General features: G+C 33.6%; 5 protein-coding genes across 10 annotated transcripts in view; 3 read left to right on the top strand and 2 right to left on the bottom strand.

Moving 5' to 3' along the window:
* Positions 1-656: 656 nt before the first annotated feature.
* Positions 657-2,664, bottom strand: LOC107432913 (protein S40-5). 3 transcript variants are annotated; one of them, XM_060811509.1, is made up of 4 exons: positions 2,456-2,664; positions 1,963-2,294; positions 1,750-1,807; positions 657-1,562 (listed from the first exon to the last, which is right to left on the bottom strand). In XM_060811509.1, the coding sequence occupies exon 4, from the start codon at positions 1,551-1,553 to the stop codon at positions 936-938; it is 618 nt and encodes a 205-aa protein (XP_060667492.1). In that variant the 5' UTR covers positions 1,554-1,562; positions 1,750-1,807; positions 1,963-2,294; positions 2,456-2,664; the 3' UTR covers positions 657-935. The 3 variants fall into 3 exon arrangements, with proteins under 3 accessions (XP_060667492.1, XP_024927489.3, XP_060667484.1); XM_025071721.3 differs by having other exon boundaries at positions 1,963-2,136; XM_060811501.1 differs by having other exon boundaries at positions 1,963-2,664.
* A 3,502-nt stretch (positions 2,665-6,166) lies between these two features.
* Positions 6,167-8,193, bottom strand: LOC107432905 (ATP synthase gamma chain, chloroplastic). The gene has a single exon (XM_016044115.4). The coding sequence runs from the start codon at positions 7,662-7,664 to the stop codon at positions 6,543-6,545; it is 1,122 nt and encodes a 373-aa protein (XP_015899601.3). The 5' UTR covers positions 7,665-8,193; the 3' UTR covers positions 6,167-6,542.
* Positions 8,194-9,148: 955 nt separating this feature from the next.
* On the top strand, positions 9,149-13,898 carry LOC107432933 (uncharacterized). Of its 2 annotated transcripts, none has more exons than XM_025071769.3 (9): positions 9,149-9,530; positions 10,348-10,404; positions 10,675-10,727; positions 10,969-11,020; positions 11,569-11,634; positions 11,708-11,767; positions 12,740-12,779; positions 13,313-13,357; positions 13,537-13,898. In XM_025071769.3, exons 1-9 carry the CDS (start codon positions 9,518-9,520, stop codon positions 13,598-13,600), a joined length of 450 nt encoding a protein of 149 aa, XP_024927537.2. In that variant the 5' UTR covers positions 9,149-9,517; the 3' UTR covers positions 13,601-13,898. The 2 variants fall into 2 exon arrangements, with proteins under 2 accessions (XP_024927537.2, XP_015899644.2); XM_016044158.4 differs by having other exon boundaries at positions 9,157-9,526.
* A 712-nt stretch (positions 13,899-14,610) lies between these two features.
* LOC107433060 (aconitate hydratase, cytoplasmic-like) lies at positions 14,611-21,081 on the top strand. Of its 2 annotated transcripts, none has more exons than XM_048462918.2 (20): positions 14,611-14,770; positions 15,125-15,229; positions 15,382-15,542; positions 15,654-15,746; positions 16,048-16,233; positions 16,397-16,558; positions 17,185-17,329; positions 17,438-17,577; positions 17,709-17,765; positions 17,854-17,933; positions 18,018-18,093; positions 18,434-18,619; positions 18,707-18,774; positions 18,864-18,982; positions 19,209-19,330; positions 19,610-19,708; positions 19,799-20,278; positions 20,386-20,484; positions 20,563-20,805; positions 20,929-21,081. In XM_048462918.2, exons 1-20 carry the CDS (start codon positions 14,767-14,769, stop codon positions 20,995-20,997), a joined length of 2,694 nt encoding a protein of 897 aa, XP_048318875.2. In that variant the 5' UTR covers positions 14,611-14,766; the 3' UTR covers positions 20,998-21,081. The 2 variants fall into 2 exon arrangements, with proteins under 2 accessions (XP_048318875.2, XP_015899790.4); XM_016044304.4 differs by having other exon boundaries at positions 17,435-17,577.
* Positions 21,082-22,212: 1,131 nt separating this feature from the next.
* The window catches only part of LOC107433052 (aconitate hydratase, cytoplasmic), an 8,447-nt gene continuing 4,893 nt past the window's right edge, over positions 22,213-25,766 (top strand). The window contains exons 1-6 of one of the 2 annotated variants that reach the window (XM_016044295.4): positions 22,222-23,034; positions 23,720-23,824; positions 24,075-24,235; positions 24,332-24,424; positions 24,671-24,856; positions 25,134-25,295. In XM_016044295.4, the coding sequence (XP_015899781.3) occupies positions 22,698-23,034; positions 23,720-23,824; positions 24,075-24,235; positions 24,332-24,424; positions 24,671-24,856; positions 25,134-25,295 (1,044 nt within the window). In that variant the 5' untranslated portion in view covers positions 22,222-22,697. Of the gene's footprint in view, positions 23,035-23,719; positions 23,825-24,074; positions 24,236-24,331; positions 24,425-24,670; positions 24,857-25,133; positions 25,296-25,766 lie in introns of both variants that reach the window. The other variant, XM_048462914.2, reaches the window with a different exon arrangement.

The following is a 25,766-nucleotide window of genomic DNA, read 5'->3' as shown; positions in this document are numbered from 1 at the left end:
GGGTAACAAAAATGAGATTAATTTAAATAATCTGTGTAGGTTAAATGTCTCTTTCAAGTATCAAATTGCTTTGTCTGTTCCTTTATTGTACTCAATGGTGACTTGCACTTTTTTTTTTAAAAAAAAAAAAAAGAAAAAATGAAAAATCATATGTTGCCCTTTGGCCTAAACTTTATTTAATTACTGTAGATCTAATTAGACATATGAATGTAGTTTACATTATGAATTTCATTTAGGAAGTTTGAATTTTTTTCTTTATATTATATCAGTCAAAAACAAAGTTTTGAATTTTTCTCTTTATATTATATCAGTCAAAAACAAAGTTTTGAATTTTTCTCTTTATATTATATCAGTCGAAAACAAAGTTTTCTTCCCAGTGATTGTAGTAGAAATGTTAGATTGAATATGGACTCTAATTTTGTTTACAGAGAAAACTCTCAATCTGATTGAATAGAATGTGGTCGTTTTGACTGTATTTAACAGCCTAACAGGACAATCAAATATAACAGAGAATATGGATTATATCAGCCATTCATAGGCATTTCTAGTGTATACCACATGTTTTTTATGCTTTCTTTTTAGTTTTAAGTATTCTCTTTTCAACCAAGAAATGGTAACTTTCTTTGTTTATACTACTGAAGTAATGACTTCTGGGCTAGAAGAACATTCTCCAAATGTTTATCATGAGGGCAATCAAACCCAATCAAAACATCAATGCAACCAAACCAATAATGGAAATGGAGTTCAATCTTTTCTTTTTCTCTTTTACTTCCATTCCCTAGACACTAAATTGGATCTACACTAAAATGGGTCTTTCACAGCCCAAAACAATGACCACAAGCTTATCTCTGAAACCTAAACAACCCATACAAATTGAACCCCCTATACATGCATTAAAATGAAAACTACTTACAACAATTCCATTGCAGACACTTTCATAGCGATTCAAGGAATCCAGTTTTTGTTAAAACAGCATTCCTCACTTTGCTAAGGTCCCTTCCTTTCAGTGTCCTACCAACACCTTCAAAAACAGAAAAGGAAGAAATCTGACTCCTAGCAAGCCTCCTGGCAATGAATTCATGTGGTGGCACTTTCTCATCATACCCATCATCATCATCATCATCGTAATAACAATCATCTTCATCATCACTCTCTCTACGATCATTCACAAACCCACCATAATCTTCATCATCATTTTGCAATGAACCATTCTTGGAGGCCTTATTTGGCTTCTTTCTGTAAATATTTGACCAGTCAGGAATGTTCACTGGTGCTGATTGCTGAAAAATTCTTGATTCATGAGTGGAATTTCCACCACCACCGCCACTACTACTACCAGCACAACTTCCTTTGTCAGCTCTTGGGATCATTCTTTCAGCAGTCGGGACATGTGTTGGAACAGACACAGAGGATTCTTTGGATCTACCAATTTTGATACTAGGATCTGTTCTGTCTTTGAGAACAGCCCAAACGTCTTCTTCCTCAAAGTCTCCATCTCTCAAAGACCTCCAAAGCCCACTGCTCTGCCTGTAAAAACCATATGAATGTTCCATATCTGATTCCTACATAAACAAAAAATGATAAAAACATTTCAGAAAAAAGGTCTCATTTACAAGTAGGATAGTCCTATCCAAAGAAACCATAGAAACAATAAATCAATCAGGTGGTTTTGCAACCACAGAAAGAATAAATCAATCAGACTACAAAAACCAAACACCCAAAAAAATAAAAATAAAAAGAATTATGTACCTTCCCTAGGATTGAGAACCTTCAAAAGCTACAACTTTCCCAGATTCCAAAAGGGTATCTACAACATGGGTAAGGAAATCTTGTTAAAGAAAAGACAGTTAACAAGTTGCTTTCTTTTTTGTATTGCAAGATTCAAGAAGCATAGATAAGCTGATGGAGTTCATAAAGGATCCCAGTTTCTTATAAATACTGAAATTCTTTAGGACTTTTTACCTGAATATGTTAGGAAAAGGATGCTTTAAGTGACGTAGAATTTATGGAGAAGCCAAACGCCCAAAGGAACCATTGGCATGGAAATAGAGCTGCTATAAGACATTCCTGCCTTTTGTCCCTAGAAATCTTCAAATTGATGGGTCTCCATGCATTTTACTTTTGGTCCCAAGAAGTCTGACCTTGACAAAGAAAGGTAAATAAGAGCAATGAAAACTTTTTTTTTTTTTTTTTTTACTAACTTTATAAAATACTTATTCCACCAAAAGAATCTTCCGTAGATGATACGGGTATGATTTTCTTCTCCTCTTCTTTTACTTCTAGTTCAGAAGAATCTAACGAAAGAAAAATAAAAAAAATAAAAAATAAAAATTTCTTCAGAGGAAAACAAAAGAAACTAAAAAGATGATGAAAATGAACAGCAAAGCTACAGAGCAGGAAAGCTATGGTGGAAATAATATGAAATTCATATGATTGTGTATGGGATATTTCACACCTCCTTATGAGTTACTTTTGAAATTTGAATTGTGAGCATCTGATTTTATAATCACCAACAAACAAGTGTGACTGCTTGGGTGGTTTGGTAAAAAGAACAAGAAAACATTATCTGTAATAAATAATTCAGTTTCTCTCTGCCGTTTTGCAGTTCCTTACTAGATTTGCTTCTCTTTTTTCTTCCATATCTTGCGCAGCCATTATATTTGCAATTAGTAATTTACTTTATATTAAAAGATTTGAAAAATTCTTCAAATCTAGAAAATTAGTAATAGTGCGCAAGTAGGTGGAGATATAAACATATATATATATATATATATATATATGAAAATTATTCTATGGTGAGTACGGTCCGTATGAGAACCGTAGTATTAGCAGTATTAGTGAATATAGATATAATATATATATATATATAAGATCAATTTTAAAGAAGATTTTTTATCTTATTAAACTAAAATCCATGTAAATTTTAATTAGATAATATGAAAAATTATGATTTAAAATGCAAAAGTGTTCAAATATAAATTTTAGTGATATACTGAAGCTTAAAACTTTATTTAAACCATATTAATTAATAAATATAATTTTAAATTTTATATTAAAATTGAAGAATCATAACCCTTGTCACAACAAAAGAAAGAAAAGAAAAAACAATAAAAAAAAGTAGAAAGTGAGGGGAAAAAAAAAGAATTTATTCTCGTATATTATTCATATTTTGATATATATTTATTATCTCTGCTTGCGAAGTGGCATAATGAACATAAAAAGCCTTATAGGATTTGAACAACTGAGTGATTATAATGTTTTTTTTTCCTTATCAATAGTTTTTATGCATGAAAAAACTCATCTTCTATTCCTATGCAATTCAAATCATTTTTTCACAGCTTGGATCATATCTCTCAAATAATCTAAATACATATGGCACAAAACCATTCCACATATAGTTGGAATGGGACGGAGTGTTTTCACATCTCACCGCAGTGTTCGATTTATCTTGGTTTTCGATTTCTAAACAAGAAAAAAAAAATGCAACTATTGGTTGAATCATAAAGGAGTAGGAATAAGAGGAAAAACGATATGAAAATCTGTCTTTCAAAAATTAAAAAAAAAAAAATCTCATATTAGTTTTTATATTAAACATCTTAATTGATTTTAAAAATATATATATATATATATACACATACAGTCCGTCTATGGTGAGGACGATTCTCATGCGGACCACAATATTGGTGATAGTTTTTCATAGTATTGATAACAATTTTCTAAAAAATCGTCGTTAATACTATAAAAAACCGTCACTGATATTGCGGTCCTCATGCGGACCGTCCTTACCATAGAATTTCCATATACACATATATGTTTTTTTCTTTTATTTATTTATTTATTTTTTCTTTTTTGCATAATGACAACATTGCTGGTTGAGATTAAAAATGTAAATCTCATGTCGTTTTATTGCATAATGACAACATTGCTGGTTGAGATTAAGAATGTAAATCTCATATCGTTTTATGAAAAGAAAAAATAAAAAAAAATAAAAAAAATATTGTTGTGAGCTATTATTGTCTATAAATTGAAACGCACTATCACAAAAAGATGTTCATTTGGAATTGTAAATTTTCTGTGTTGGGGAAGGACAATATTTTCTTAGTTTCTATTCTATTAAAGATGTGCATTTAAAATTACCATTTAATCATAAAAAATAAAAATAAAAAAATTGTTCAGCCTGCTGCATTGACGATTAGAGCACAATTTGTTTACGGCCAAGAACATAGAAAGTATCTAACTTTACATGTAAAAAATAAAAGTTTAAACGTTATATATCTATACAAATAAAAAAAATAAAAAAGCAAGAAAAAAAAAGGAAGAAAAAGATAAAATGCAAATCAATGGAATAAGATTCCATTACTGTACCACCAAATAGACAAATTGTACAACAAACCGGTAAAAGTATCCTTTAAAAAAAGTATATTCTGCAAAGAAAAAGAAAATAAAATAAATAAAGGCAGTCAAAGATGCAAAGAAGAAATTTGATACTCTAAGCGAACAAATTTTTTTTTTTGGTTTTTTTTTTTTTTTTTTTTCCCCCTCAGTATTCCAGATTTTTCAGCGATGACAAAAATTCATTAATCATCCATAAAAAAATGCAAAGGGCGAGACAAAATTGTTCACTAGTGGTGAAATTTTTCTTGGAAGATCCTTTAGTTGTTTCATCATTTCGGCCCACATGCGGAAACCGAGGAGCCGTCATACAACGTATTTGGATACCAAGTTGGCACTGTCAAAGACAAAATAAATAAATTAAATAAATGAATTAGAGCCAATTGATTAGCAACGTAAACCAACGAATGACGTTCTCAAAAATGTTTTTTTCCATGAATTCACCTCTGGGATTGTTTAGGAAACAAGAAACGGAATCTTAACCAATCATTTTTTTTTTTTTTTCTGTATAAGCTTATCAATATTATTATTATTATTTTGTTGATTAGATGGGCCAGATTCATATAACCTAAGCTTTAAATTCTTAGCCGTAAGAACTTGCTGTATAAGTAGTTTGTGGGGTCCTCTAAATTACTGTTTAGCCGACACTCAAAAACTGGAATGTTTAAGCTTGTGCTTGGCTCGTGCTTTGGCCAATGGACATGTTCTTCATCCGTTCATGGTGAATTTGAAGAAACCCCTTTTAGACTTTGGCTTTTTCAGTCGTAAATTCTGAAAATGAAGAAAATATGTATTAGCTGTCTCCCAAGATAAAATATCATGATTATCTTATCAAAAAAGAAAGAAAAAAAAACATAAGAGAAAAGATATGAGATGACGATGAACAACTTTAAGTTTGCATGACTTTGTTTTCAATATGATGGTGATGTTATTGGCATCTTTATTTTGTTTTATTGTGAAGTATGTGTATTAGTTCGAAATGTGAAAATAATGAGGATACATTTTCAACAGCTCCCTATGGAAGTAATGGAGTTAGAGTTTTATGATAGAGACCCACATTAATTTTGCACGTCAGAATTCAGAATACTTGTAACAAGTCTTTTTGATAATTATAGTTTTATCAAGTTTTTTTTTATAATTATAGTTGTATCAAGTTTTGAGGGTATGATCGAACCCAAATGGTCATACTCATTGTCATCTAAAATTGTTTTACAGATCCTTCCATAAATTAGGATCTCTATAGCTTAATTCAAGATTTTGGACTGAATAGCATTTTCTATGGTAGAATACAGAGATTTATTCAAGTCCCTGAACAGTGATGGCATTTTTTCTTTTTCGTCAAGGATACCATCATCAATTATTAAATCCACATTGCACCAATATCTGCCGACAAATTTTAATAGCATGTTGACTATCTTTCCAAGATAACTTAACAGACAAGAAAAAGAGATAATAATAGCATTCAATAGATGAACCTGCATGTATTAATACAAGAGATGATTTTGCAAATGCTGATTGATAGTACTTTCAGATTTACAGATAAGTGCAACACCATGTTGCTTAGTGTCTATTGACTACTGAAATACTGAAAAATCTGGTAATAGTTTTTGTCTTTGGTTAAGATTTCTGATAAATCTTTTTACTAAGGGGTTAAAGATCTATGCATGAGTCTTCCAAACGAACCAGTTCTGGCATAAATATAGATAGAAATTGCTGGTCCACTGTAAAGCTACCAATGAACCAAACCACCTCAACTCTAAAACTTCAAATCACGGACTCAAGTAAGAATTATCTTTCATTAAGAATTAAGGTATGTGGATAGAATAGGCATAAATTCATTAACAAATTCATGATGCTTAGAAGCAATGTACAAACAGTCATTTGGTAAGAAAATGAAGGGGAAAAAAGTCAAGAGGAAGAAAGAAAGAACCACAATGCTAGAGAACAAAATTTGAAAGGTCTACTCGTTTCCAAGATGGGAATTAACTAATTCCGTCCCATCACAAAGTTACAATTAGAAACTTTCCTTCTTCATTGATGAATCTGTTGTCTTTAGCAATATTGACCCGTCGAGTTAAGTCCCAAAATTTTTCACCAAAATCAATATGGTAAAGAAAGAATGAAGTACAAGAGAAAAGAAGATAAACAAACTAGTCAAACTCTATTAGTGCCTCAGCTCCAGCAACAATCTCCAAAATCTCTCCCGTAATTTTCGCCTGCCTTTCGCGGTTATACACATTCGAAAGAGTCTTCTTCAACTCCACGGCATTGTCTGTGGCATTACTCATAGCATTCATTCTCGCTGCAAGTTCACTTGCTGTTGATTCCTGCAATGCCCTCAATATCTGACTGTTCATATAAAGAGGCATCATAGCATCGAGAATCTGAAACGGGTCTTGCTCGAATTGCAAAAGCGGTGAGAATTCTTTTCTTTTTGTGCTCAAACTCTCCCTCTCCACGGTCAATTTCCCTTCCTTAGTTGTCAGCCTAAAGAACTCATCCTCCATTGCATCTACACAATTCCCATTCACATCAACAACTTCTCCTTTCGGTGACAATGGAAGCAATGTATGAATAACAGGATCGGACTTGATCAAAGAAACAAACTTGGTGTACAAAAGCTCAACTTTGTCAACCTCTTCGCTCACAAAGAGAGAAAAAACTTGATCAGCGATCATCTGAGCATCTTTTGCCGTTGGAAAAGTCCCTCCCTCGATGAAATTTTCGACTGGAACATTAGGCCTGCGCATGAAGTAAGAATTGCCCCTCTTGCCAACACTGATTACTGCGTAATCTAGACCAAGATTCTTCAGTTCGGCGATCCGGGTCTCGGCCTTTTTGATAATTGCATTGTTGAAACCTCCACAGAGACCTCGATCGCTGGTGATGATGACGAGGGCAACTTTCTTAACGGGTCTAACACTGGTCAAAGGTACATCTATGGCTTCGGATTGGAGCTGCTCATTGATGCTGTACAGGACCTCGATGAGAGTCTCCGAAAAGGGTCGGCTATTGATGACTGCTTCTTGAGCTCTGCGGACCTTAGCAGCCGACACAAGCTTCATAGCTTCGGTGATTTTCTGTGTATTCTTTATGGAATCGATTCGCTCTCGGAGTTCGCGAAGCCCACACTTGATTGCTGCAGTTGATGAAGATTGAGAACGACCACTTGGGCATGGAACAGGGGACAAAAATGGGTTTGGGTTTTGTAGAAATGTGTTGGAAATTGAAGGTTTTGCAGACAGCCACCAGAACCCAGTAGAAGAAGCCATTGATTTTGATTTAGAAGTATAGTTTGTGTTTTGGGGTTTCGCAAAGATTTGAGTAAAAGGGTCCAAGTTGGAGGCGTTTTCTGATCCCTGCAAAACCCTTTTTTTGTCTAACGGGCAATTGAAATTTGATTAAACTACCATATTGGAAAATTTCTTTCTTGTTAATATGGATCTCTGAGAAACCACTCTGTTATTTACTTGCTTGGTTTGAACTTGAGAAAACGACTGAACTTTGGGGGCATTCGAAGAAGTATTTTCAGGTTTAATTTGTGAAACAAATTTCGATTGGGCTTACCAGGAGTGGAGTGAAGTTGATCATGGAGAAGTAGTTCCGAAGCTCAAAAATCCAATTGCTGTCTTTCTTGTCTATATAAGGCTTTGTTTGGTTTCCATGAAGTTGATAGTGTAAGGAAGGAGCTTGAAGTGCTTCAATTGTCGTTCCATTGAAGTGGAGGAAATGTGTCTGGTTGGACTACTCATCGTCCTGTTCAATGCACTGTCGGATGTAGTGATGTCATACAGTGGAAAATAATAATAATAAATAAATAAAATTTTATTCAATGCCGAAAATATTTATAAAAAAAAAAAAAAAAAAAAAGGAAAGAAAGAGCAAGCCGTATTTTGATTATTTTGTTGATTTCAAAAATCACTTTTTTAAAATTGATAAACCAAATAAAGAATCATGGTCTACAACTTATATAGAAAGTGAGTGTCTTTTATTTTTCTTTTGATAAAAAAAAAAGTTAAAAATTGAATAAAACGTTGCACGAAATTGATTAAAAAGAGAAAAGAAAGAAAATACTCAAGCAAATTAAAAAAAATAAAAAAGCAATAAATTAGGAGAATTAACTTGCTCAAAAATCTTATATGGTTTTGCTTGCCCTTGGGAGACACTTTTTTTTTTGGGAGGGTGTTAGAACACCTATTTTTATAAATTATTCAAATGTTTTATCCCAGTGATCCAAACACTTGTAAACATAAAGATGAATTAAATATGAATGCTTAATCATTAAATTTATTTCTTCGTCAAATAAGTATCCGGTTAGTAAAGTTATTTTCTTATGATCAAAAGCTCTTTGACAGCAAATAAATACTTATTAATAAAAAAAACTTTAAACTGTTTTTAAAAAAATTAAATTTGAATTTTTTTCAATTTTTTTTTAATTTATATGGAAAATCTAAAATATATTTAATGCAATATAATAAAATTAGCTTTTCAATAAAATCAACTTACGTGGAAAATCTCAAATATATTTAATGCAATTTAATAAAATTAGCTTTTTATGTACAATAAAACATAGATTAGCTTTTTAATAATTTTTTTAAAACAAATTTATCATGAAAAACTAAAAATTTTAATTTTGCCAAAAGCTCTAATTTGATAAACTATGCGAAATGGATACTAAATCTTTCATTATTTATATCATTTTTGTTTTTTATCTTCAAAGAGTGCGGGTCAAGTTGCGATTGTGATTGAACCCAAACCGGATCACTGACCCATTTCAGGTGGTGGACACAGACAAACGCAAAATCGGAGTTTTCCCATATTATTATACATTTGCTAAGCGCAAAAGACAGCGTCGTAGAAGTTACAAGAATATAGAGACGTCAAATCCCAAGAACGCAACTTTAAAAAAAAAAAAAAAATTGCGCACCCTCTTCATTTTTTAAGCATTTGATTGCTGTTATTAGATGAAGACGACGATGTTAGCGAATCCCATTTGAATTTGGAGGGGATTGGGGGGAAGAGATGTCGAAGCTGCTTTCCAGGCTTGCTGGGTTCTTCCGCGATCGGACTCTGGCGGGAGTGGACAAAGCTGGGAACCGCTACTTCACCAGAGAAGAAGCTGTTGATGGCATCCGTAAGTGGGTTTCTGTCCTTTCGTTCTCTTCTTTTCCTACTACTCTTTTTGTATCTTTTAGGATTTGGGAATTGATTATTTTCAATCAGTAAGTAATTTTAAGTAATGGTTTTCCTTCAAGTTGCTGTTTTTGTGTTATGATACTCTATTATCTTTCTTATTTTACATTTTCCAATTGGGTTTTCATTGTATTGCCATGTGTTGTCCAATGTTGGTTCAATTAGTTGATGTGTGGACTGTGTTGTTGTCTGTAATTCCATTCGCTACGGGATCTAGTTGCTTATGGTTTTTCATTTTCCACTGGTTATATTGCTTATGGTTACTGTATTCTAAGTTTAGCTTCACGGGTTTTGCACATTGCACCAAATTCTGGAGGAACGAGCCTACTGAACTCTGTTATGTTGTATCATTTAATTTTCCAGTTGGCTGCCCTTGTATTGCATTTTTTGTTTTTGGGCTGACAACGAAAGTGAGAAAGCAGAAATATACAAACAAGAAAAAGATCAACGTGTTAGCTTTTTAAGTGCTTCATAGCATATGACTGAATAGAGCTGCTTCACTTCAATAAGCATGACAAAATTGCTTTCAAATGGTGGGCTGGGTTTTTCTTCCCTTTCACGCTTTGTATGCCCTAATTCTAATACTTGAGTTCTGTTCCTTTGCTTTGTAAGAGACTTGACGGATACGTAACTAATAGTTGACTGCTTATCTCATATCAAGAGATATATGAAGCTTCATTTAAAAGTTTTATGCATCTGTTAAATGACTTGTCAAATTTACACGATATGGGTATACCTATATTGTTCTTTTTGATGTTTCAGTGAAAGAGAAAAGGTGGGTGATATTCAAGGGAGAAGATGATCCAACTTCCATTCCAGGTAACTGTTTTTGTGCTGGTTCAGCTTCATTCTGCTCCCAACTGTTGAGTTACTTCAGATTATTTTCTTCTTCTTCTTCTTCTTCTTCATTTATTTTATTTTTTTCCCAATCAAAATAGTAATATCAGTCTCTATTTCAGCTGTAAAAGTCGTCATAGCCATTTAGCATCTTACTTTAGAGAAATAATACACATACTTTAGTTGTAAGGCAATCTGTTGTGCTTACTTTTGTTTAATACAGTCAGTTGATCTTGTCTTTGATTGTTGTAGTTGAGTGGATATGTTGGCTAAATGGACAGCGCAAAAAACCTCCAACACCAGAGGTATAACAAGAAATGTTATCTCTTTCTTGTTACTACATTCAACTCCTACTCCCTCACCATCCTCAGCTAAATAGAAAGCTATCAAAACTCTATTAGAAATTTTGTGTCAACATATGCTGTAACTGTATTTTGTTTCTCTTCCTATCGTTTATAAGTTTTAGCATCATATAAATTAAATGAGACATCATTGGTATGCAATTTGAACTCTTTGACAATATTTATGATCCCCTTCATTGTATAGGAAATGATGGCGTTGGAAGCAAGGCGAGAACTTGTGCGTCAGAATGTTGCCCGTATGTGTTATATCTGCTGTTACTTAACTGTGTAATTTTGTTACTTCCTCTATTCTCTGGTTTATGACCTCTCTTGACCTTTTGTAACAATATAACTTAGTGCGTACAAGTTAATATTTATTTGTCCTTTTTCTAATGTTGATGTTGGATTATTAGTCGCTTTTGGTTAAGCCCCTCAATTCTGTTCTAAATATCATTTGAGACACTGCATTCCGGATTTAGTGAATGTAAACAAGTTTATAAACAGATTGTGATTGCCTAAATGTTTATATCCATTTTCTATCATAATCAGCCCAAGTAAACTAGTTTTCTTATTTGAATGTTATAGCTATTATGGTCTGGCTGCTTTAGATAAAAGATGGAATGGAACCTTAGATTTGAAAGATAATCTTGAGACCTTTCCAATTTGGTAATTTCATGATCTTTTCTCAGTGTATGTTTTAGTCTTGAAAAATGAATAGTTCTGTAGTTATCAAAAGTCCCTTGATTTACTTTGAGTTTGTTAAGTTATAAAGAGACCTTAATGGACATTCTTTTTATTTACAAAGGTCTGAAGAAAGAAGAAGAGGAAAGGAAAGCAAAAGAAGGAACAAAGTGCAAAGGCGCTCATATTGGTCAGATTCTAACTGATGTATCTGTTTTTTTGTACTTGTATGATTCCTGATTATCATATACTCCATATTATAGGTAAAGCTGCAGGGCCGGACTTGAAAAGTTTTATTCAGCAATTTCCAGCTTCTTCAGAAGGTATCATATCTTTTTCACCTTGTGAGGATTTTTTCAAAGGTTCTTGAAATCAGAATATCCTTGAATTGTAAAGCATGTTTGAAACTTTAACTTTATTTTAATTATCAACAATTATGCTGGTAAAAGCCATGTAACACCAATAGTATTTCCAGGTTTTCATAAATTGGATTTACTTCACTTGTTGCAAATTATTTCTGTGATTATTGAAAAACTTTTTTCTGTATTACTGGTTAATTGTTATGACATGGAAATGCGAGCAAGGTCTTAAGGTCTCTGTATGATATCATTGGATTTCGAGTTTTGTATTGGTTTATGGACATATTGTTCCAGTTGAACTATTGTATTGTAAGTCAACCAGGACCAGTAAAATGGTGCTTTTCTAATCAATCTCCTAATATTATGTGTATCCCAGCCTTGTGTTTTCCCATACCTAAGAAGCATTGCACCTGATACAAGTAGCATTATATCTTCTTTCTACTTTTTGGATGTATTTAGCTGAATATGTAGCAGGTGGAGTGTCAATATCAGAAGAGAAAAAGTGATGCACTTTCTTTGAAGCTATGACTTAAATTAGAGAGGGCATCTCACCAATCAATTAGAAGAAAATTTTTTCTTGGTGTAACAAACTGTAGACTATCACTATTAAAATTAGCAAACCATGAAGTTACTAGTCTTCTTCCAAATGAAACTCGCAAATGAACCTGATTGATATGAAAGGTAAAACTGCATAACGAAAGTTTCTTCACATGGAGTTTATCGTTTTTGGAGGATGGACCAGTTCTTGGATATTGTCACATCATGGGATTTGTTCACGTATCACTAGGATATATAGGTGGTAATGGCTTTCTGAGAGCATGTGTTCTTTCCATGGTTGTGAACAAATCTGTGGATTGTTACTAAAAGTCAAGTTGATGTGAGGTATGCCATATTGATATGTTTCTTACAATGTCTTACTCATTTGTTTTTTTGAAGGTGACAAAGTTGAGGAAGAGTCTGATACAAAAGGAGTAAGGTGGGTCTGCTAAATCCTTTATATTGCAGAGAGATATTCGAGACTAAAGAACTGCTTTTTATAGAATTTAAAGTCGTTGCTTTCTGTTGACCATATGGTTCAAGATTAAGAATTTGTTCTTCCTGATGCATAATTCTCGCTTAAGTATTTTATTATGCCTTAAATTGTCTAAATCGTTAGTTGTCCACAGTAAGTTTTTTCCCTATTTCTTTCTTTGTCTACAGTTTCTTGGATTTCTAATAAAAATTCCATATCAATTACAATTCAAATCCAACCCAGTATAAATTAGAAGATATATTTGTTGTAGATAACCAATAAGAAAAGAAAATTAATTCTAGTTTTTAATAAATGTATACATGAACTTCATTGTAAATTCTTACCGTTTCATTTATGTTATAATTGTAAGTATTTAGAATTACTCTTCCTTGACTATTTGTATTGTATATGTGTGTTTGTGTATTTTTGGGTTATAGATGCGTCTAATTTTATATTTATTTTGTGTGTTTAACATAGTATTTTTACTTTGATAACAGGAAGCCTAAAGTAAGAGAAGCAGAGAAAGCGGGAATATACTCAGAGTAAGTTCATCCATCTATCCCAAACCTTATAAACAGGGCAGAAATAAGAGTGATCAATAACCCTTTCTCTAAAACCAAAACAAAATCCAAGAACTTCTTTAAGTGAATTATTTTGCTGAAGTTTTGGGGGATTTGAATCTAAAACTGTCATTTATTTCCTTTTTTAAATGTTTTGTCAGGTCCTCAGAGCCAACAGGATCTGGTGAATCGTACAGGCCAGGGACATGGCAGCCACCAACATAAAATTTTGTGATAAAAGTGGGGGCACCACACCCTAATCTTCTTCCTGCTCTGTCTGACACCCATAATTCAATAGTTTTGTTATTGCCAGCCACGATGACCATAACTGAGTTTTGCTAATGAAAGGAGCTACAGCTGTGGAACAATGCATGCATTCTTGTACAAGATACAAAAGCACAACAAATTGTTGCTTCGCTGCCATGTATTTTTTTGAATGTATTTGTTGGATAATAGTTTATTATAGAACAAAATTCATTTACCAGAATATACAATCATAATAATAAGCTGAATATTTTCTGGATTTTTGGGTGTGATAATTTGAACTGGTTGGGATCGCATGCTCATGTCTACTCTTTGTTTGGTATGTCATGAAATAAAAGATAGCAAATTTTCTTTCTTCTTGATATGTCCATGAAAATGTAAGAAAATAATTATGTTTATTCCTTTTTTTTATTATAATTTTTTCGAGGGTAATTATGATGTGAGTTGATGATTATAAATGATAAACTTATTAAAGTGAATTATGATGGATTTTTGTGGGAAAAGATTATACAGCATGTGCTGCTGCTGAGGATAAAGACGTTGGAACGTCATTTTAAAGAAGCTCTACGACGTCTGTGTTTCTTCTTATATCGTTGTCGTTAGGATTTATACATAGATTCTGGAACCTAGGCATCAAGTACTTCCCATACATCAACAAAGAAGGCCGCTGCTGGATTAACTGTTTCCATGGATATGTGAATGTCAGTGATCAAACACCACGTGCGTGGACTAATGTATATATTATATATATATATATATATATAAATATGTATTCTGGTAGCATATATGATATACGTATATATATATACATGTATGTATACTACTACTACCAGACAACTCACCGCTCATGCATTCACTCAGAAACATGCTTACCACAGTTTGACTATATATAAATTCCCTACATGAGTGTGCTTGAGCCACACGGCACTCTATTAGTGTGGCCAGCATACACTAAGCTCTCTCTCGACTTCCCAACACACCAAGCAGATCATTATGCATTTCCCAGTCATAGTGAAGATTATCCAAATGCTCCAATTTCAACAATTAGGCTACCTTGGCTTCCATAAGCTTCTCAGGAAGGAGAGCGCCTCAACAGCCTCCCTTTATTCTTTCTTTGGAATTTTGAAATGGGTATTCTTTTTTACTTTGCCTCATTCTTTTTTTTTTTTTTTTTTTTTTCCTATTTTATTCTTTGGTTCAAATGATGAGGACCATGATCATTAATATTTATATTGACATTCCCTTGTTTATGAGGTATTATGGTTTTTCTAATGGAATGAAATCTTATATATTTGGATTGTGAAAATACCTTTTTGCTTTGCTGCAAAATTAGTAGAAAAGGAACCGAGTTCTAAACTGTCAATATATATAAGCTTTATTTTTTGAGCTTTTTTACAATGCATTTTAGATTGAGTTCATTAAGACTATTATGAGTTTGAAGTATTCAACTCCAGTATGTAATTTTTCTCCATAAATCTATTTCAGCTTCTGAACATCCTTTCAAGCGAATACTGACCAGTCTTCCCAGATCAGAAGGTGGCGAGTTCGGAAAGTTTTACAGTTTTCCAGCACTGAATGACCCTAGAATTGGTATGCATATTAGAATTACAATACTAAAGTGAATTTTGTTCTTTTTGCTGCCTTTACCTTAGCATTCTTCAATATGCATTTTTTTATATTGATAAGTTGTAACATATGCTGCTAATCAATCAAATTCAGATTGCTACCTTTTTCTTTCGCAGACAAGTTGCCATACTCAATAAAGATAATTTTGGAATCTGCAATACGTAATTGTGACAACTTCCAAGTCACTAAAGATGATGTTGAGAAAATTATTGATTGGGAGAATACATCATCACAGAAAGTTGAAATTTCTTTCAAGCCTGCTCGTGTACTCCTTCAGGTTTTTGGCTTGAGTTTGGTGATTCTCTTAATATAGCTTCTGCAAAATATTTGCCACTTTGTTATGATTTTTTTTGTTTTTTTTTTTTTTTTCCTTCTTTTTGTTGAACAGGACTTCACTGGAGTACCAGCAGTTGTTGACCTTGCTTGTATGCGAGATGCTATGGCGAAGCTTGACGGTGAACCTAACAAGATAAATCCATTGGTTTGTACTTTCCTCCAACATTGACGTGAATTTCCTGTTTTTGACTGCTATTTTGAGTTTCATTCAAACGATTTGCAGTCACTTTTTGTTTCTTAAATATGGTTTTTCACGAGGAATCTATGTCCTGGTTCTCCTGTAATCAGAATTATTTAATGAATCAAGAACATGTTATAAGATAAAGAATGGCAACATATATTACAGATTGTAGATCTATTTCAAAGTTGAATTGATTTTTTAGGCGGTTCTTATATTTCTCTTAAGATATCTTCCATATATTTTAACACAATGTATTTGCATTCAGGTTCCAGTGGATCTTGTAATTGATCATTCAGTTCAGGTTGATGTAGCAAGGACTGAAAATGCAGTACATGCAAATATGGAACTTGAATTTCGGAGGAATAAAGAGAGATTTGCTTTCCTCAAATGGGGATCTTCTGCCTTCAATAACATGCTTGTTGTTCCTCCTGGTTCTGGAATTGTCCACCAGGTAATGTCGCAATGTATTCTAATATACCATTTTTTTAATTAGAAATCCTTAGGCTGGTACTTGAGGCAATTGGTAAGACAAGTAAACATAAATAAATTTTTGCTCATGAATGAAATTACAGTTATGGATTTGGCATTTAGTTTGTTTCCTGATCAATTTATAGGTTAACCTGGAATACCTTGGAAGGGTTGTTTTTAATACTGATGGTATGCTCTACCCCGATAGTGTGGTTGGTACTGATTCGCACACGACCATGATTGATGGGTTAGGCATTGCTGGTTGGGGAGTTGGGGGAATTGAAGCAGAGGCAGCAATGCTCGGCCAGGTAAAAAATGCCACCTTTTTTTCCTTCGGGTGTTTTTCATAGTTTCATTGATTAGTAGTAGAGATCTTGGAGATGGATCTGTCCGCTTGAAAATTGATTTTGCATCTTATTGCTTGTATTTGAGATGCGTTCACTACCTGTGCAGGTTATCGCTCTAAATGCTGCTTCCTTATTGTAGATTATGCATTCTCTAGAATGATGATTCTCAAGTGTGTTTGTATTCCTTTGTCCTTTTTTACATGGAAACAGATCTTCATATTGTACATACTTTTTTTCTTCTTATCCCTTGTCCTTCAGTTAATGAACTTGTAAGTTTTGAATTAAGCTGCTTGTTCTGGCAAAAGACATATGGTTGTTATCCAACGGTCACATATTTTTTCTGCATCAAATTACTAATTTAATCATGGTTCAGTTTAGTAAAATTTTTAATGTGCAATTTGCTGGGTAATTTTCATTTCGGATGGATATTATTCTGACTTTCATTTGCATGATCTGGTTATGATATCACCTCCTACTGCAACAGGACTTACTTTGCTAAAACTTGGAATTACTTTCTTTTCAGTATTTGGTGTGCATCGGTCATTTTTGCTAATTATCTACGTCTAATGCTTTTGTAAATTGAACAGCCTATGAGCCTGCTACTACCTGGTGTTGTTGGATTCAAGTTGTCTGGGAAATTGAGAAATGGCGTTACTGCTACTGATTTGGTCTTAACGGTGACCCAAATGTTGAGGAAGCATGGAGTTGTTGGCTACTTTGTTGAATTCTATGGTAAACCTGGCTACTACTAAACTGCATCATTCAGCTCCTAATAGAACTACTATACTTATATTGCCATTGCATATATGCCTCTAACTCGTTTATTTTGACATATAGGAGATGGAATGAGCGAATTATCATTGGCTGACAGAGCCACTATTGCAAACATGTCTCCTGAATATGGAGCAACCATGGGCTTCTTCCCCGTTGATCATGTGACATTGCAGTATCTTAAATTAACAGGAAGAAGTGATGAGAAAGTAAGTAACTTTCCTTCTTTTCTTTCTTGTATTTCCCTTGTTTTTGTGCAATCAATTGCAAAGGTGGTGGTCAGGTTATCCAATTTACAACCAAAAAAAAATCCATAATAAGGTTGCTGCTTGTCATTTAGGTAGCAATGATAGAAGCATACTTGCGTGCAAACAAAATGTTTGTTGACTACAACGAGGTAACTTTTCCTGTTTCACGTTGTTGCCATTACTACATGGTTATCCTGAGGTGTCAATGTTCTGATAAGGACTATTTTCTTGGTCCAGCCTCAAGAGGAAAGAGCATACACATCTTATCTGCAGTTGGACTTAGCAGAAGTCGAACCCTGTGTTTCAGGACCAAAGCGGTAAAAACTTTTTGATATGATGCAACAACCCCATCTTGTTTCTTTATCTTTTAGATCATGTTCGATGATTATGCTTCTTAACAGTCCCCATGATCGAGTTCCTTTGAGAGACATGAAGGCTGACTGGCAAGCATGTCTGAATAACAAAGTTGGATTCAAGGTGAGTTACAAGTCAACCTTTTATGCGGGGTTAATCTTAAATATTTGCTTATTCTTCTAGGACTCTTTCTTTTTTCCTTTCAATTTTTGTTTTTTGGGAGTTATTAGGATACAGTTTATGAAATAATTAGCTAAATATATTTTCTATCATCAACATCTGCGGATTACTACATATTTTTTTTGCTTAAAGGTCTGTGCTATTGATCTTAGAGCCAAACAACCACAAAATGCAGTATATGCCACCGGAATTTGTATTCTGATTGATGTCTAAGACATCTAAATGTATCCCATTGTTTGATTATTTTCGTTGTCATTGTCTATTGCCTTTCAATCTTCTGTAGGGGTTTGCTATTCCGAAGGCTGAACAGGGTAAGGTGGCAAGATTTTCATTCTATGGAAAAAGTGCAGAACTTAAGCATGGTAGTGTTGTCATTGCTGCTGTAACAAGTTGTACAAACACATCAAACCCAACTGTTATGCTCGGGGCTGGACTTCTTGCTAAGAAAGCATGTGAACTTGGCCTGGAGGTTAGGTGTACTTGCCATTTAATTATTCTAGATGTTCAAACCATTTAGTTGTTACTTAAGGTTTTCTCTAATATTGTTTTATATCAGATTAAGCCTTGGATGAAAACCAGTCTTGCTCCAGGTTCTGGAGCGGTTACAAAATATCTGCTTCAGAGGTATGCATTAAATGTTTCTGATGCCTTTTGATGCTCAATATAGTTTTAAGACAGGACTTCATTTATTTATTTTGGATTGTATAATTTAGCGGCTTGCAAGAGTACTTGAATCAGCTGGGTTTCCATACTGTTGGATATGGCTGCACAACTTGCATTGGGAATTCAGGAGACCTTGATGAATCAGTTGCTTCAGCAATTACAGAAAATGGTATCGCTATTGTGCTTCTAGGCAATGCTAATTAATGGAAGTTATTTATGTGAATTTAGTGTTAGAACTCTACTTTTTAGTTTCATGGGAACAAATAAACTGAGTAACAAACTTTTCCTTACAATACTATACCTTCTGTGCGATCCTTCTCTTTTCCAATCCCTGCATTAGTTGGACAATGCATTGAAGATTGAAATTTTAACCCTTAATGGTTACCCTTTTGCAGACATTATTGCTGCAGCCGTTCTTTCTGGAAATCGAAATTTCGAAGGTCGTATTCATCCATTAACTAGAGCCAATTATCTGTGTTCTCCTCCACTAGTTATTGCTTATGCACTTGCTGGCACAGTATGTATTTGCAATATACTTTATCTCTACTTTAATCCCAAGAAAGTCCTTCAGATCTGATAAAGAATTTGATGCAACTTGACATAAACATTATGTGCATATAAATGGCATAAAAGAAGTTCTGGTTTTTAGTTGAGACTTTCGAAAATCAACAAAACTACCTAGTTTTCATGAAAGTTCTGCAACATTCTACACAAAGAAAAGCCACATGGTCCCCCTGGATTTTGAGATGTTTGTCCTTGCTCAATATCCCAATATCAAGTCTTGTGATAATTTCAGGTTGATATTGACTTTGACAAAGAGCCAATTGGAAAAGGGAAGGATGGAAATGATGTATACTTTAAGGATATCTGGCCTACTAGTGAAGAAATTGCAGAGGTAAATATAAAATTCCATAATTCCTATACTTACATGGTAGAAATTGTTATATGGATAAAGATGTGTCTGATAACCTGCCCACCATTGTAGGTCGTTCAATCCAATGTGTTGCCTGATATGTTCAAAAGCACTTACGAAGCCATTACTAAAGGCAACCCGACGTGGAACCAGCTCTCTATTCCTGCTTCCACCATATACTCATGGGATCCAAACTCCACCTACATTCATGAGCGCCCATTTTTCAAGGACATGACCATGAACCCACCTGGTCCACATGGAGTTAGAGATGCCTATTGCTTGCTCTATTTAGGTGACAGTATAACCACAGATCATATTTCTCCAGCTGGAAGCATACACAAAGACAGCCCTGCTGCAAAGTACCTCATTGATCATGGAGTCGATCGAAAAGACTTCAATTCCTATGGTAGCCGGCGGGGCCATCATGAAGTGATGGCAAGGGGAACTTTTGCCAACATTCGGATTGTAAACAAGCTTTTGAATGGAGAAGTTGGGCCGAAGACTATTCACATTCCAACAGGAGATAAGCTCAATGTTTTTGATGCAGCAATGGTTCGAGTTTCTACTTGATTTTCACCATCATTTATTTTTATACCATACATGTTGTTATCATGGGAAATTAGATGCATTATTTATTGGGTTTGTATCTTTATTGGCAGAGATACAAAGGGGATGGAGAGGACACCATTGTGTTGGCTGGAGCAGATTATGGAAGTGGCAGTGCTAGAGATTGGGCTGCCATGGGTCCAATGCTGTTGGTGAGTATATTCATGGCATATAAAAGTTTCCTAACATCTTCTTCCTCAAGAGTAATGGAATTTTATTGGCATGTACAGGGAGTGAAAGCGGTGATTGCCAAGAGTTTTGAGAGAATTCATAGAAGCAACCTGGTAGGGATGGGGATAATCCCACTTTGTTTCAAGGACGGGGAAGATGCAGAGACTCTGAGCTTGACTGGCCATGAACGCTACACAATAGAGATTCCAAAGAACATCAGGGAGATAAGGCCTGGTCAAGTTGTTAGTGTGGCAACACACGATGGGAAATCTTTCACATGTACAGCCCGCTTTGACACCCAGGTATACATACATATATAATATATTCATTGTTTCTTACGTAAAATATTGATATAATTTTACTACCAAAAAAAAATATATATTTTTATTTTTGATGTTTGTAATAACTTTTTTCCTGTGTTGCAGGTGGAGTTAATATATTTTGACCATGGTGGTATTCTGCAGTATGTTATCCGAAACCTCATTAAGCACTAATAGAGCCTACTCTGGCTTCTGTTCTGACCAACTGACTTTGTCTTATACAAATTATTAAAATATATACAGAAAATTTCTACCTCACGTCAGGGCCCCTTATATTAGGCAACATCCTACCTACTACCAGTAATCGTAAAACAGTCCAGAAGTTTTCGCAGCTTAATTATGTCTGATGATGAATCATCAAAGATTTGAAGGATTAATATATATATATATATATTAATATATAACTCTTATGTGTCAATCCACCTTAATTGAATGATGATTCATCATTTTAAATTGTTTTGGTTCTTTTCAAAAATAAAACCTAAATAAGAAGATAGCAACCCATTAAAGGCATTTGAGATCTACTATTAAATGTTATTTATTGTTAATTCAACTTTTTAAAGGTGATTGAAAAAAGAAAATTTCTATAGCAACTTTTCAAAACTATAATTTTTAAATTGAAAATTTATTTATTTATTTTCTTGTTTACATTTAAGTGCATAATTGAAAAATTATTTATTTTTAGAATAGCGTAAACGATTAGCATTTTGGACATTATTTTTTAAAATTCTGACGTGTGTAAATGTGTCAAAGTAGAAAATATTTTTTTCTATATAATTTTTTAATTTACAAATATATTTAAAAAATTATTTTTCCATAGTTAGATTGTATGAATATTTCAATTAATAATGTATTAGCATTGTTATTTGGTAAATATTTTTTTTATAAACATTTTCAAGCCTGTAACAAGAAGTTGAAATTCTTTCACTAAGAAGGGGAAAAAAAAAAAAAAGAAAAAAAAAGAAGCTAAAGTTGAAATAAGTGTACAAAATGCTATCCGTAGAGAACCAATGTAATACATATGTCATCTAACATTTTAACTTACTTTTTAAAAATAATTCACTCTCTCATGTTATATTTTTTATTATAATAAATCAATATAAAACTTTAAGTATATCTAATTAGTATTAATAAATCAATATAAAATTTAAGCATATCTAATTAGTATTTGTTGCTTGAACATGAATTTTTCTATTGTTTCCATGACGATGATAAATAGTAAATTTCATAATATATAATAAATTTTCAATATTTTATTTATTTCAGCTCACCTCAATTTGAAAATATGGACTATTTTTTTTTTTTAGTGATTTTAAAATATAGACATAGTTTTCCAAATATTGATTAAAAAAAGTACAAGAAAAAATTAAACTTCTATTCAAACTAAACAGACAGCAGAAGTATAAAAAGCATTAATATTTTAATTTTGATTGACTGTAATCTAAAATCAATCAAATTTCATAATAACAAGTTGGGGCACTTAGCATTATACTGGATTTTTTTAATGATCATTCTGGTTTTATCTCTCTTTTATAATTTTTAAATATTTTATAGATGTTACATTTCAAAAATATGATATGTTAACTGCATCCTAAATCATTGACAGCTGGCCGTTTTATATATTTGTGTCCTTTTAAAGAGGAAAAAAAAAAAAAAAAAAAAGGACAAAATTGGCGGTCCGCCCCAGCTTACAAATATAGATTTTCACAATTGCCACTGCGTAATGCCCAACGGTAACCTCCCTTTTCTTATTTTTCAGAACCTTCTTGGTCTCTCTGTTTCTCTCCTTCTCTCTCTCACTCTCTAGCACCTTCCTTGTCCATCTCCGTTTGCATCGGTGGAGTTTTCTGAACTCTGATCCTAAAGGCCCAGCCATGTACATAGCTACTTCATCCTCTTCTTCTTCTTCTATGCTTTCAGTTTCCAGAGTCCGCTTCTCGTCGTCATTTTCTAAATATTCAGCGTCGTCGTTTTCGCCGTATAATCTCTCCAGAGTATCGGCCTCTCCATCCGCTTCACAATCCTGTGTTTCGGCTCTCAATCGGAAGTTCCGGTCTCTTAGCTTCTCATCGGCGCTTCGTTCGTTGAGGTGCTCAGCGCCACGGTGGAGGAGCTATCCCGTCGATTGGCTCTCTCCGGTAAGCCTACGGGCTCAGGCTAGAACCACCTCTCCTTTCATCGAGCGCTTTGAGAGAAATATGGCCACTGCTGGTATGTGTGTGAGTTTGTGCCAGCTTGACTGTAGAATATAATTTTTTTTTTTTTGGTCTTTGTTGTTTGATGAATCAATGAGCAATTTTCATTTGTTCATTTTTACTTTTTTTTTTCGATTAAATAGTAGTAGTCAGTTTAGTCTCCATCAATACCGTTAGGAAATGGATTTTAACTGTGTATAGTATTTTTTTTTTGGTTGTTAATTTAGTCTTTATCATCATTGACTATGCTATTTACCGTCGGTCGTTATCTTGGTGATTACTTTTTTATTTGGTTGCTGAGAAAATTTTGATGTTGATCGACTTGATAAATTGACAGCTCGTACTCTCTCAAAGGAAGATAACTATCCTTCTTTGAGTGGGATTTCGTATGAATGGATTAACAGTTGTGAACTGCCTAAAAGTTTTCAGAAATAGATGCTTTAGTAAATGTTTTGAAGATATTGGTTTTTGCACAAGGATCGGTTGCTTGAATAACGATGATGAAGAATAAGCCCTCAGTTATTAAAGAAGAAAGACACTGGGCACTGCAAATTGTACTTTAAAATAAATTACTTAGTGAAAATTTGAGCATTTTGTGTTATCTGTGTTATATGATTATCCTTTGAATATTAGCGTTTCTTCCTGATAATTGTTTTGGATTGTTAAAACTTTTGACTTTTTCTTCCCTTGAATGTCTCCAGCTTCGGATCATGCTTTCAAGGGCATACTGACTGGTCTTCCCAAGCCTGGAGGTGGAGAGTTTGGAAAATTCTTTAGTTTACCTGCACTGAATGACCCCAGAATTGGTATGTAAATTGGATTATAATACTTGAGTAAGTGGATATTTTTTTATTGTCCTTTTCCTTTTCCGCTTCACGTTAGCATGCTTAAGTGTATATCTTGGCATTCTAGTACTGACTTATAGTCACTGTAATTCGAAATGTTAAACTTTTAGTTGAGTAGCGTTTTAAGGATTAATGGAATAGGATTTGTGAGACAAAAACTTGATGATTTTGTATCCTGATAAATTCAAATTGGTTCCTATTTCTTTCACAGAGAGGTTGCCATACTCAATAAAGATACTTTTGGAATCTGCAATACGCAATTGTGATGACTTCGAAGTTACCAAGGATGATGTTAAAAAAATTATTGATTGGGAGAATACTTCACCAAAGCAAGTTGAAATTCCTTTCAAGCCTGCCCGTGTTCTCCTTCAGGTTTTTAACTTGTATTTGTTAATTATGTCAATACCATGCCTATCTAATATTTGCCTCTTTATAATTTTTTATTTTTTTATTTTATTTTCTTATCAGGACTTTACTGGAGTACCAGCTGTGGTTGACCTTGCTTGTATGCGGGATGCTATGAAGAAGCTTGGCAGTGATCCTGACAAGATTAATCCATTGGTTTGTGGTTTTTCTTTGGTAGAGATTGGTTTGTAGCAATTCTTATCCTCTGTCGTAGGGTACCTTGAGATTTACTTGGAGGTTTCCAGATATTTTATGTTTCAATTTTTTTTTTTAATTTATTTCGTTTCTTTCTATTTTGTTATTAGGAAGGCACCTTTAGAAACCAAGGATACCCTGTGATCAACAATTTTGATATTTTATTCTTTCATGCTTTGTGTTTTGACATAATATATTTGCACTCAGGTTCCAGTAGATCTTGTCGTTGATCATTCAGTCCAGGTTGATGTAGCAAGATCCGAAAATGCTGTACAGGCAAATATGGAACTTGAATTTCAAAGGAATAAAGAGAGATTTGCTTTCCTTAAATGGGGATCGTCTGCCTTTCAAAATATGCTTGTTGTTCCTCCTGGTTCTGGAATTGTCCACCAGGTAAGGATGCAACACATTTGCACATCTCTTTTATCATATGATTGGTTCAGTGCACTAGGTAGCATATTTTACTAAATTTACATCTCATGGTTTAATCCAACAAAATTTTGTGCACCGCACTTCATGGGTTTACAACAGTTTTGGTATCTTTTGTACAAAATATTCATGAATAAAATGCATGTTTTCCCTGAATGGACATGGCTTGTGTTTGTCTTTTTTAAATTTTTTTTATTAAAAAAAAAAATGGATTGAGTATGTCTAAATGATGAATTTATAGGTTAATTTGGAATACCTTGGAAGGGTTGTTTTTAATACTGATGGGATTCTCCACCCTGATAGCGTGGTTGGTACGGATTCACACACTACTATGATTGATGGGTTAGGAGTTGCTGGCTGGGGTGTTGGAGGAATTGAAGCAGAGGCAGCAATGCTTGGGCAGGTAGAGCATGCTAACATCTAGATGAAGTTTAAACTGACCTTAGTCAGATATGATCTTGTTAGTAAATCTGTCTTCTTGAAAGTTGATTTTGTATCATAATGGGTGCATGCATGAGCAATGGATACCACAATAGTAGACAACACATTTTTCTTGTGTGTTCTTGCTTCATATGCATCTTTCCTTCTTTACATGGAAACTGGTTTATAAGTTGGTCATGTAGGCATTGTATCTGTTCCAATTAAGTCACATGCATGTTCGTTTTGAGTTCAGCTGCTTGTTATGGGGAAAGGCATATGGTTCCTCATTCAGTCAAATGGTCTACTATTTCTTATAGTGCCAAATTGTATGTATTTTGTTACAATTCCAGAATCAGTTGAGAAAAGCTATATATCTGCTGGCAGTGATATTTTCATTCCTGGTGACTTTAGATCTAGGTGTCTTTTGGTTTATCTGGTTATTAGGCACAATATT

Source organism: Ziziphus jujuba, chromosome 1, assembly GCF_031755915.1.
Source record: "Ziziphus jujuba cultivar Dongzao chromosome 1, ASM3175591v1".
Classification (NCBI taxonomy): Eukaryota; Viridiplantae; Streptophyta; class Magnoliopsida; order Rosales; family Rhamnaceae; genus Ziziphus; species Ziziphus jujuba.
The sequence above is the reverse complement of the archived record's forward strand: the minus strand, read 5'-3'. Positions and strand labels throughout refer to the sequence as shown.